The 11,427-nt window shown below is 66.9% G+C and overlaps 1 protein-coding gene across 2 annotated transcripts; it reads left to right on the top strand.

Moving 5' to 3' along the window:
* Positions 1–883: 883 nt before the first annotated feature.
* Positions 884–10,777, top strand: LOC141420276 (microtubule-associated protein 1S-like). Of its 2 annotated transcripts, none has more exons than XM_074064540.1 (7): positions 884–1,024; positions 2,494–2,595; positions 3,638–3,720; positions 4,202–4,342; positions 4,685–7,004; positions 10,101–10,321; positions 10,582–10,777. In XM_074064540.1, exons 1-7 carry the CDS (start codon positions 907–909, stop codon positions 10,735–10,737), a joined length of 3,141 nt encoding a protein of 1,046 aa, XP_073920641.1. In that variant the 5' UTR covers positions 884–906; the 3' UTR covers positions 10,738–10,777. The 2 variants fall into 2 exon arrangements, with proteins under 2 accessions (XP_073920641.1, XP_073920642.1); XM_074064541.1 differs by lacking the exon at positions 884–1,024 and adding an exon at positions 1,893–2,229.
* Positions 10,778–11,427: the final 650 nt, after the last annotated feature.

Here is an 11,427-nt window from a genome sequence, read left to right as displayed (position 1 = left end):
GCCCAAGCCATCAATAATGACAGGAGGGCCTGGGTTCGAATCCAGAACTAATCAATGGGTAGACAAGGGAGGCAGGGTGGAGGGATGACCGGGGATTTGGGGGGCCAGAGCCTGGGTGTGGCTCCCCCCAGGTCCCACCCAGGAACAATGGCAGCCGAGGAGGGGGACAGAGGAAGTGGAGCTTGGCCGTTGGCCTGTGGCCTGAGCTGGCGGTCACCATCTGCCCCAGGGAGAGGAAGTTGGGTGGAACAGCCAGATAAGGGAGGCCGAGACGGCTTCCCAGACCTCTGGCACGTATTCAGGGGGCTGAGGAAAATGCCTGGTATACAGTAGGCGCAGAATAAATGTGCTGTCCAGTCCAGAGTGCTCCAGGTGTGTCGCACACTTTGCACCTGGGGCTGGGGATGCAGCTCAGTGCTGACCACTTGCCTAGCACACACAGCACACATGGGCGCCTGACTACACCATAGGTGTCCGGAAAACTCCTACACACTCCTCGAAGCCCTAACTACAAGACACATTTCCGTGTTTCCGCTCAAGCCTGACTCATGAAGCTGAGAGCATCCCTGGGCCCCTGGTTCTGACAGGAACCACTGTGACGGGACGTGAGTTTCCGGGGGGGGCAGAAATTCGCACCCACACGTGGTGGGGGAGGGGGAACGAATGAATGAATGAATGAATGGTCTTTTTTTGTGTGTGATGGGGGCGGCCCAAAGCGGAGACCTAGGAGCCGACCACCCCCTTTCCGCACCCTTCCCCCCAGTTCTGCAAGACCTCAGAGGGCCCTGAGAGAGGTGACACAGAGGGGAAGGGGGCTTCCGGGCGTGGTCTCCAGCGCTTCCGGTACGGCCCCTCTAAGGGGCGTGGCTAGCGGGGGCGGCGCTCGGGAGTCCAGGCGGCGCGAAGATGGCGGCGGCTGAGGGGGCTGAGGCTGCTGAGGCGCCGAGCTCGCTGCTGCTGGTGGTGGGCGGCGAGTGCGGCTGCCCGGGGCTGCTGGCCTACGTCCTGGAGGAGCTGGAGCGAGGTGGGGATGCTGGGGGTTGGCGCGGGGTCCGCGCGGGGTGGGTAGGGGCGTGGTCCGGGGCGGTGATTGACAGGGTCGGTTGGGGGTCCCGGCGGGATTCGGGTGGGGGTTCGGCAGCGGTCAGGGCGTGGTCCGTGGGATTCGGATGTGTTCGGCTGTGTGTGGGGTGTCCATGGGGTCCGCGAGGGGTCCCGGGCGGAGATTGACAGAGTCCGGGCGAGGTGGGGGCGGGTTCCGGGACTGTGATTGACAGGATCAGCGGAGGGTCCTGGCTGGGTGGGGGCGGGTTCGAGGTTGTGATTGACAGGGTCGGCGAGGGTCTTGGCGGGGTGGGGGCGGGCTCGAGGTTGTGATTGACAGGCTCGGTACGCGGGGGGGGGGGGGGGGGGGTAGTCCTGGCGCGGTTGGGGCGGGTTCCGGGGTTGTGATTGACAGAGTCGGCGCGGGGTCGTTGGGGACAGGGCGTGGTCCAGATGGGGATTTCATGAAGTCGGTGTGGGGTCCGGCATGGGGATCTGGGCGGGGTCTTGGGGTCCGGGTTTTTCCTCCCCGAGGGGCGCCCCTCTCCTATGGGACCTAGGCCCCGGCCCCACCTCCTGGGATGTGGGACCCCTTTCCCTCCCGTGGGACCCACGCCCCCGCCCCTCTCCTCTCTCGTGGGACCCGCAAATACCCCCGCCTCTCCCCGTCCCCCTTTGGGAACCCCGACCCTCCCCCATCACGTGGGCCCCTCACCCCCTTCCCCATGGGGTCCACGCTGCTCCTGCACCCGCCCCCCGGGATGTGGGCCCTGCCCCCTGCAGCCTCCCTATCCCCAGGCTCAGATCTACACCGCAGCTGCAGCCCCAGGCTCTGCTTTCCTTTCCTTTGGAAGCTTCTAATTGGGGTGTGGGCGGGTGAGGCCGCCTGAGATTTGGCACCTCAGGGGGTGACTCAGAGCTGCACCTGCAGGTTCACCTGTGCCGCCTGGCACGGTGGGGGGAGGGGGGCAGTGCACCTGCGCGATGGGAGAGCACGTGCGTCCCGTCGCGCCCCACCCCATCCCCCGCCCGCACGGACGTCACGCTGGGCACAAGGACCCCATCTGGGCCACACTTGTGGGGGCATGGCGTCAGAAGGGCCCCCAAGGAAGCCCAGGACAGCCAGGCTTAGCACCTGCAGGCTGGGGACACAGGAAGGGCCCCTGTGTACAGTGGGAAAGGCAGGTAAAAAGTCCAGAGCGCCCTGCAGCAGGGAGGAGGGAGGGATGGCATCTGCTGACCATGGTGGGGGGCGTTGTGAGATCCTGAGCTGTTGCTGTGCGCTGGGGGCCTGGGGCTGTGGTTGCAGTTGTCCTGGCTGCGAGCCTGAGCCAAAGCAGGTTATGGAGAGGGACTGGGGGTCGCCCCTCACCTGCGGGGTACGTCCTGAAGCTCCCTGGCAGCCGGGGAACCAGGCTGAACTCCTGCCCCCCGCCCGCCCCCACCCAGGTGTGTGCTCTTGGGACGTGGATCCCGGCGTGTGCAGCCTGGATGAACAGCTCAAGGTCTTCGTGTCCCGGCACTCAGCCACGTTCTCCAGCATCGTGAAAGGTGAGACGGGGTCCCCTCTTGGTTCCTCACTGGGGAGGGGTCGCTGTGTGTGCGGCATGGTGGAGGGGCCCGGGCAGTGATGTGAGCACCACACCCTCAACAGCTTGCCTCTTGCAGGAAGTAGGGGTGTGTCCCGTTTCGCAGATGAAACTGCGGTATTGGGGGGCGGGAAAGGGGGACCTCCGAGGAAGGCTTTTGGGATGAGCAGCTGCAGGGGCCCAGCAAAGGCCAGCAGTGGAACAGGACACGTCGGAGTAGTGAGGTGGGGACACTGAGCAGATCTGCGAGCAGGGAGGGTGGGCCCCTTGCAGGCCGGGACTGAGGCCACTTTTCAGCTGTTCCTGTACAGGGTCTGTACACAGTGGGTGCTCAGTACTTGGGGACTCTGGGATGACCCAGGCTGGCACAGCAGCTGCAGGGCGGGGCTTAGGACTTGCCTTCACCCGCTGCTGGCTCACTGAGTCACCTCCTGACCGCTGACCGCTGCAGGAGGGGAAGGAAATGTCCGTGGTCTCATTGTCCCAGCGGGTCCTGGTGGCTTCCTGACTCCTTCTGGGACTGGGGCTGGAAATCCCGTGTGCAGAGTGATTTCTGAGGCACTTCCCCCTCCACCTGAGTTTCCCTGCGTGGGGCACGTGGGGTTGAAGGAGTGCACGGTGACTGTGGAGGGTTGTTGGCATGTGCAGATCAGACCTGGTGCCTGACAGTGTCCGCTTTGGAGACCACTCCTCCCTGTATGCGGTCAGCTCACTGCTCCTGGTGTGAGCTGACCCTTCCTCTGGGTGCACCTTCCTTGTCACCACCCTGGAGGTGATGCTGGCATCTCCCTTGGGTCTGGCTGCAGACCAGCCCAGCCTTTTTTCCAGCTTGCAGGTCCCTTGGGTTTCCCGGTCTCATTCCAACCTGCAGCTGCACCATGTGCCCTCTGACCCCTGGGTGGGTTCCCTGGGGAACTTGGTGGACCCAAAGGTCACACACAGAGGCAGGATGTGACTCTGGACTGGTTGTACCTGAGTGGTGGCATGGGCCCCATTGCTCCTAGGCCAGCGGAGCCTGCACCACCGCGGAGAGACCCTGGAGACTCTGGTCCTCCTGAACCCATCCGACAAGTCCCTGTATGACGAGGTAGGAGGGCATACACCCCGCATCCCACCTGTCTTCCTGCTGCTCAAAGTCCTCCAGATGCCCAGCACCCCCATGGCCCCACCTCAGCTTCTCACCTGTCTGGGGTGCGGGCGGAAAAGGCGGGGGTTTGGGAGAAAGGGGTGGGTCAGCATTGCAGTCCAGCGTGCAGAGCACCGAAGGTCGGTAGGACCTTGGTGGTGTTGTCAAAGTCCCAGTTCTTACCCGAATTGCCTTAGTCTTTCTCCTGGCTGGGCCAGGAAGACAGGAGGGCTTGAGAGAGCCAGAAAGGGCAGGGAGGGCTTCCCAGAGGAGGGGGTGTCATAAGAGGCTTTGCAGGATGAGCAGGAGTTTGCCAGAGCAAGGGTCCTCCAGGACTCTCCCAGCTCTTTGCCTGATGTGGTGGGTGGTGGTGGAAGGGGGTGTTGCGTGAAGATGGGGACCAAAAGCCACCCTGAGATGCAGGGCTCTTGCCCTCCCCCAGCTCCGGAACCTTCTGCTGGACCCTGCGTCTCACAAGCTGTTGGTGCTCGCTGGGCCCTGCCTGGAGGACACTGGGGAGCTGCTGCTGCAGACGGGGGGCTTCTCCCCCCACCACTTTCTCCAGGTGCTGGAGGACAGAGAGGTAAGCTGGTGACAGGGTGAGGAATGGAGTAAAGAAAAGCGCAGGCCTTTTTGCAGCTGCTGGGAGGCGGGAGCCGGGGTACCCAGTCTGTTGGTTTGAGGATTAAAGGTGGAGCAATGGCAGAGAGGCCGAGGTGGGGGCCTGGCGGTCAGCTGGTGGGAGAACCACAAGGGCCCTGGACAGGGAGGGACACACGGGGTAGGACTGGACCCTGTGTTGCCTGGTGGCCCCAGGGAAGGCCAGGTTGTGCAAGGTGATGGCGAGCAGCTGAAAACTGCACCTGCCCAGGACGCAGGTTGGGGTGATGCCTGGCTTCACGTCACCTTCCACTGCCCCGTGCAGGTCCAGGACGCCCTGGCCTCGTCCCCAGACGCAGACCTGTCCACCCTGACTGTCACCTGCCCCACCTTCGGGGACTGGCTGCGGCTGGCGCCCGACCTGCCGGGGCTGCGGCTACAGCTACGGCTGAACCCGCCCGCACGGCTGCCCGCGTCCGAGGGCCTGCGCGAGTTCCTGGAGTACCTGGCCGAGTCCCTGGAGCCGCCGTCGCCCTTCGACCTGCTCGAGCCACCGTCCTTCGGGGGCTTCCTGCGACTGGCCGCGCCCTGCTGCTATGTCTTCCCTGGGGGGCTCGGGGACGCCGCCTTCTTCGCGGTCAACGGCTTCACCGTGCTGGTCAACGGCGGCTCCAACCCCAAGTCCAGCTTCTGGAAGCTGGTGCGGCACCTAGACCGCGTGGACGCCGTGCTGGTCACACACGCGGGCGCCGACAGCCTCCCGGGCCTCAACAGCCTGCTGCGCCGCAAGCTGGCGGAGCGCGGGGAGGCGGCGGCCGAGGCGGAGGCCGAGGGGCCCGAGCGCGGGGGCGGCTGGCAGGAGCGTCTTCGGCGCCTGGTGTCCCCCGCGCTAGGCGTCGTGTTCCTCAATGCGCGTGAGGCGGCGTCGCGCTTGGTGCGTGGCCAGGACGAGGCAGCGCTGGCCCTGAGCCTCCTGGCGCAGCTGGGCATCACTCCGCTGGCGCTGAGCCGCGGGCCGCTGCCCGCCAAGCCCACCGTGCTGTTCCGCAAGATGGGCGTGGGCCGCCTGGACCTGTACGTGCTGCACCCGCCTGCTGAGGCGGAGGACCGCGACCGTGACGGCGACGTGGGCTCGCCCGCCTCCGTGTGCGCGCTGCTTGTGTGGCTGCCCGCGGGCCCCGCGGAGAAGGTGGTGCGCGTGCTGTTCCCGGGGTGCACGCCACCCGCACGCCTGTTGGACGGCCTGCTCGGCCTGCAGCACCTGGGCTTTCTGCGCGAGCCCGTGGTCACCCCGCAGGACCTGGAGGCGCCGCGCCGCGCCGACAGTAAGGAGAGCGTGGGCTCCCGCGAAAGCGCCCGCAGAGAGGCCCGGCCGCCCGCGACCGCCAAGCCCGGCCCCGAGCGCCCCACGGCTGCCCGCAAGGACCCAGCCCGGGCCGAAGCCCCACGCAGAGCCGAGAAGGACCCCAGGCCGGTGCGGGAGGTGAAGAAGGACCCCAAGCCGAGCGTCCCCCGCAGCCAGCCCCGGGAGGTGCGCCGTGGCGTCGCTAGTGCGTCCAGTGTGAAGAAGGCGGCCGTTCCCGCGACCACCAAGCCCCGCAGCGCACCTCAGCCCGTGCAGAACGGGCCCCGCAGTACCCCCACCGCCTCCTGCGGCTTCCCTGGTTCGCAGCTGCCCCGCACGCCCGGCGACGGCAGCGGCCCTGGGATGGCCCTAAGCCCCGCTGTGGAGTCGGCGACGCTTGAGCCCGCACCGGCTGCCTGTGCCCCGCAGCCGCGCTCGCCATCACCACCCGAGAGTCGCCGCAGCCCTGAGCGCAGCGGCCGCCTGTCTCTCAGCCCTCTGCGCGGCGGGGAGACCGGGCCCGACGCCTCGCCCACGGTGACCACGCCGACGGCCACCACGCCCTCGCTGCCCGCAGAGGTGGGCTCCCCGCACTCCACCGAGGTGGATGAGTCCCTGTCCGTGTCCTTCGAGCAAGTGCTGCCGCCCGCCGCTGGCGAGGCCGGGCTGAGCCTCCCCTTGCGCGGGCCCCGGGCGCGCCGTTCCACGTCTCCGCACGACGTGGACCTGTGCCTCGTGTCGCCCTGCGAGTTCGAGCACCGCAAGGCTCTGCCCGCCGCGCCCGCACCCGCGTCCCCCGGCAGCTCCGACAGCAGCGCGCGCTCCCAGGAGCGGATGGGCGCGCCGGGCCCCGAGGAGACGCCGCCCACGTCGGTCAGCGAGTCTCTGCCCACCCTGTCGGACTCCGACCCGCCACCCACTGGCCCCGGGGCGGCTGACTCAGACGAGGACACCGAGGGCTTGGTGGGCCCCGGCCGAGACCCGCTGCCCGAGCCCCTGCACGTGCCCCCGCCGCTGACTGGGCCGCCCAGCACCTGCATGGTGGACCCCGAGACCGTCCCCAAGGCGGCCCGGCAGACGGAGAACCCTGGCCGCACCCGCAGGCCCCTCGTCCGACCCAGCTCCGCAGGGGCCGCACACAAGGCCGTGCCCGCAGCCGCGACCAGAGCCAAGGCGCTGCCCACAGGTGACCGCGCCAGCCGGCCGCTCAGCGCCCGAAGCGAGCCCGCAGACAAGGGCGGCCGCGCGCCCCTGACCAGGAAGCCCTCGGTCCCCAAGACTGCCACGCGAGGCCAGTCCGGTGAGTACCGGGGCTGGAGCCCCCCGCGGCCCTGTCCTGTCCCTCACTGTGTGTCCTCAGCCCACACTTCTCTAGGACCCGGGCCACCTCTGAGGGGACCGTGTGAGTCCTGTGACAGCACACAGGTGAGGTCACTGTAAGGACTTTCCTGCCTCCAGGGCTCAGCTGTGCCGGTGACAGGTACTTGGGTCCCTGCAGGGCCTGTGGCGCTGTCCCCTCCTGATGCCCTGAGGACCCAGGGTCGCGGTTGTCAGCTCCGTGTCCCGTGCAGGTGGCACAGGGGTCCCGCGCCTCCGCGCGTGGGTGTAGTTCAGTTTTGTGTCTCCACTGGGATTTGAACTCACGGCCTGGCAGTGCTGGGCAGTCGGCACCGGCCCGCGGCTCATGAGCCCCACACTGGCCAGGCCTTGGCTGGGCCCAGCAAAGCAAACGAGGCCACAAGGTGAGGCCGGGAGGAAAGCAGTCAGCAGTTCCAGAACCTTCTCCCGTGGCGACCCCACCCTGTGCTAACACCGCGGGAGCCACGCGCCTGTCACGGAAGCCCATAGAGGTCACCCGGGTCCGTCCCCACAGGTTCCTGGCCGGACACAGGCGGTCAGCAGCCTCTTGTGCCCAGCCCAGAGCGCCCTTGAGCTAGGGGACGGGAACCCTCAAGTCAGAGTTCACAGACACGCAAGGGAGTCTTTGGTCTGCCATGATGCTTTCACTGGGTTTTTCAAAGTTGCGGCACAATTTGCCATCTTAACTTCTGATGCCCCGTTCAGCTGTGCCCAGTGCGTTAATAGTGCACCCATCGCCGCCATCCACAGACCCCGTCCCAGAAGTAAAGCCCTGCACCCTACACACACCCTCTCCTCCCCCAGACTGCCAGCTCTGTCTGTGAATGTCACACAGCGTGTCACTGCTTATAGCTCACTCAGGAGAGCGTCTTCCAGGTCATCCTTGTTGTAGCCCTGTGAGAATTTCCTTTTCACGGCTGAATAGTATTCCCTGGTGTGCACAAGCCACGTTGGCTTTATCCACTCCCTGGTGCGCACCGTGAGGCCGGCCGGCCTGCGTCCACACACTGCCGAATTTAACACCCACGAAGCGCACAGCGCTCCGCTTTCTCCACGTCCTCCAGCACTTGCTGCTGGCCTCGTTTTCGGCAGTTGGAGGCCGTCCCGCGGTGTGGGTGGTGCTGTGCTGCCATGTTGGGCCTTCTGTAATAGGGCCGTGGTCCATGTGTGGCGTCCCCCACAGGCTCTGTGCTGATGCCTGGTGCCCAGCAGGTGGCACTGCTTTGGGAGGTTGTGGAACTTGAGGTGGCACCTGCTGTTGTCGTATTGTCACCAGGGTGTCTGGTCCCTGCTCCCTTCCTGCCTCCGCTTCCTGGGCACCGCGATTGGGGCCTCCTCCGCTCTCCACGATGGAGGCTGCTGAACCCGAGTACGCCACCGTCTCTCGCGTGCTCGTGCCTAGCGCAGTCACGGCGCCGGACGCTGCCATCCGCAGGGGCCGTGTCTCCTCTGCTTCTTCCTGAACTCCAGGCCTCGCGCTTGCCAGGCAGGCGGCCACCGCTGGAGCCACCGCTGGAGCTTCAGGGGTTTCCAGCTGCTCTTCAGCCTGCCTGCCCGGCGGCCTGACTTTCCCGCCTGCAGCCCGGATTACAGCTGTGCCCTTGCTCCCCAGGGTCTCGCTCGCTCCTGCCCAGGCTGGCGGCACAGCCATGAGCCGTTCGCCCACCCCGTCCACCCGTTTCCCGTGGTTTCCTTTCCGAGTTGAGCGTTAGGGATTAACGAGGTGCGTGCCGGTCCCGTCAGGTGGATCGTGTCCATCTCCTCCCTCTCCCAGGCACCCTTGGGTGGATGTCCATGAGGCCGGTCTGTCCGTGAGAAATCCTTGCAAAGCTTTTGTTCCCACGGGTTTTCAGTCTTGGCTGTCACGCGTGGGCCCTGGTCCTCTTGGAGGGGAACGGGGCCGTGGGCGTCCCGGGGTGGAGGTCGAGGTTCCCTGAGACTCGGGTGGGGCCCGGCTGCCCGGGTTCTCCATGGAGGCTTCACGTCCGTGTGTCTGAGGGTCTGTCGGGGTTTGGTGGCTCCGGGGTGCCTTCGCCGCCCAGCAGTGCAGGTCAGCGCGGCAGCCATCTTCCTCCTTTGCGGCCTTGGTTTCTTTGCTTTCTGACCTGCGGGCTTTGAACTCGCGATCCACGGCCTCAGCCTATGGGAGCGGGGTCCCAGAGGAGGCCCCCGCCGGCTCCAGCTGCATTTTTGAGGCCGGCATGGCCTCCGCTGGCCCCGCAGGCTGGTGGTTGCGGCCAGCGAGGGTCCCCGTGTCCCTGCCTGGCCATGTGGGCTTCAGGCCCAGCCCAGCTCCACTCCTGCCTGGGGTGGCTCAGGTGCTCGACGGCCATGAGTGGCCGTGGCTGATCGGGAGCCGCCTGAGAGCAGCTGGTGACAACACGATAGCCGGAGTGACCCGGTGTCCATCAAGGGACGCGGGTGAGGGGACAGCGTCCTCGCCGCCAGCTGTCTGTGAAGGGGTGTGGGGCTTGCACAGGACCTGCACGAGGCCCCGAGTTCAGGTGACCTGTGCGTCCTAAAACACCTGTGTCGTGTGCGCTGTGAGGGACGCTGACGTGATGGTTATGCGATGGTGACGTCACGCCGACAGTGACGTGACGCAAGCTCTGCACGCTGGACGCACACAGGCTCACTGAGCGCTGGCTCTGGGCTGGGCCCTTCAGGTGCCCAGGTGTCCTTGTTCTCTGGAGGCGACAGGCTACCTGCCCTGTCCTCCAGGGTCCGTCCTCTATCCTGTGCCCCTTGCCACCTAAGCCACCATGTCTGCGGTGCAGTTTCCAGTGGGACCCGTGGGTCCTGAGGGGGTCAGGGGTGACGTGGGAGGTCAGGACTTCAGGGCCTGCGGTCATGAGTGGGCAGGACGTGGGGCACTTCTGCGTCCCGTCCCCCTTCCCCCGTGAGCCCGTCAGTCACGTGGTGCGGTGGCAAAGGCTGTGGCAGGGACAGATGGGACGGGGCGTGCGGAGGGCACAGTCTGGAGGGTCCGGGGCACTGGCCTCCCCGGAGCCCCGGTCACTGGGCTGCGTCCCCGCAGGAGGCAGCGTCCGGCCCGGCCCGCCCGGCGCCCCCGTCTACCTGGACCTGGCCTACCTGCCCGGGGGCCGCAGCGCGCGCCAGGTGGACGAGGAGTTCTTCCGCCGCGTGCGCGCGCTCTGCTACGTCATCAGCGGCCAGGGCCAGCGGCGCGAGGAGGGGCTGCGGCCCGTGCTGGACGCCCTGCTGGCCGGCAAGCAGCGCTGGGACCGCGACCTGCAGGTGTGTGCGGGGCGGGGCTGGAGATGAGGGGCGGGGCTGGAGATGAGGGGCGGGGCGTGGGAGGGGGCGGGGCTGAGATGGAGGGGAGGGCGGGGCTGAGATGGAGAGGGGCGGGGAGCGGAGGGCCTGGGCGTGCAGTGCTTGGGAGGCCTCAGCAGTGCTGCGCAGCCCGGGGTTCATGGACGGTGCAGGCTGCTCTTGGACGTCAGCGCAGAAGCCGAGACAGGAGCGCACCGCCATCACTCCCGCTGTCCCCGCAGGTGACGCTCATCCCCACCTTCGACTCGGCCGCCATGCACCGCTGGTACGAGGACACGCACGCGCGGCACCAGGCGCTGGGCATCACCGTGCTGGGCAGCAACAGCATGGTGTCCATGCAGGACGAGGCGTTCCCCGCCTGCAAGGTGGAGTTCTAGCGAGGCACTGCTGCACGGGAATAAACCCGCACCCACCCGCCTCGTCCTCTCCTTCCTGTGCGACACCGGCTCCGGCCCCGGGGTTCCCTAAACAGAAAGGGCGCACAAGGGGTGGGGCCCCCGAGCCTGCAGACCCCGATCTCAGGCCCCACAGGGGATGCGCAGCCCTGAACGTGGCCCTAAGCCCTGCAAGCTGCCCTCCCTGGGGTTGGTGCCACCCAGGCTCGTTTGCCCAGGTCTCCATGGGTAGGTGGCATGGCCAGAGCACGAGCCGGGTCACATGGACAACAGGAGAGCTGACAGCCACACCCTTCGTACCCCCTCACCCAACACCCTAAAAGGAGCCGAGTCCTGCGGGGACCCCGTCACCCGCCTTCTGGGCTTCTAAGGGTCGCAGCACCTCTGAGCAGTGGGCACACAGCCCGTCTGTCCCTCCTGCAGCTGCTTCTCTGCCACGTCACTGTCGGGCTCGGAGGTCACAGCACCTCAGCTTTTCTTTCCCCAGTTCCCGAGGCTGGAAGTCCTCTGTGGCTGGGGACCCGCAAAGGACCCATGTCTGGGCCCCAAGAGGGAGCTCGTCACTCACATCTTCATGGGGATGCTGAGTGTAAGCAGCCAAGGACAGGCGGTCACCAAAGACAGACGGGCATCAGGAGCACAGGACAAACCCACGGGGACGGAAGGACCAAG

The sequence above is a fragment of the Castor canadensis genome, unplaced genomic scaffold (genome assembly GCF_047511655.1).
Source record: "Castor canadensis unplaced genomic scaffold, mCasCan1.hap1v2 HAP1_SCAFFOLD_88, whole genome shotgun sequence".
Lineage (NCBI taxonomy): Eukaryota > Metazoa > Chordata > Mammalia > Rodentia > Castoridae > Castor > Castor canadensis.
This window is presented reverse-complemented; position numbering and strand designations above follow the sequence as displayed.

Bases quoted from the DNA above. Each gene is read 5' to 3' on its own strand.
- LOC141420276 (XM_074064540.1), top strand. From the start codon at position 907: ATGGCGGCGGCTGAGGGGGCTGAGGCTGCTGAGGCGCCGAGCTCGCTG. The intron at 2,596-3,637 runs GTGAGACGGGGT...CATTGCTCCTAG, and splicing joins GTTCTCCAGCATCGTGAAAG to GCCAGCGGAGCCTGCACCAC. The intron at 10,322-10,581 runs GTGTGTGCGGGG...CTGTCCCCGCAG, and splicing joins GCTGGGACCGCGACCTGCAG to GTGACGCTCATCCCCACCTT.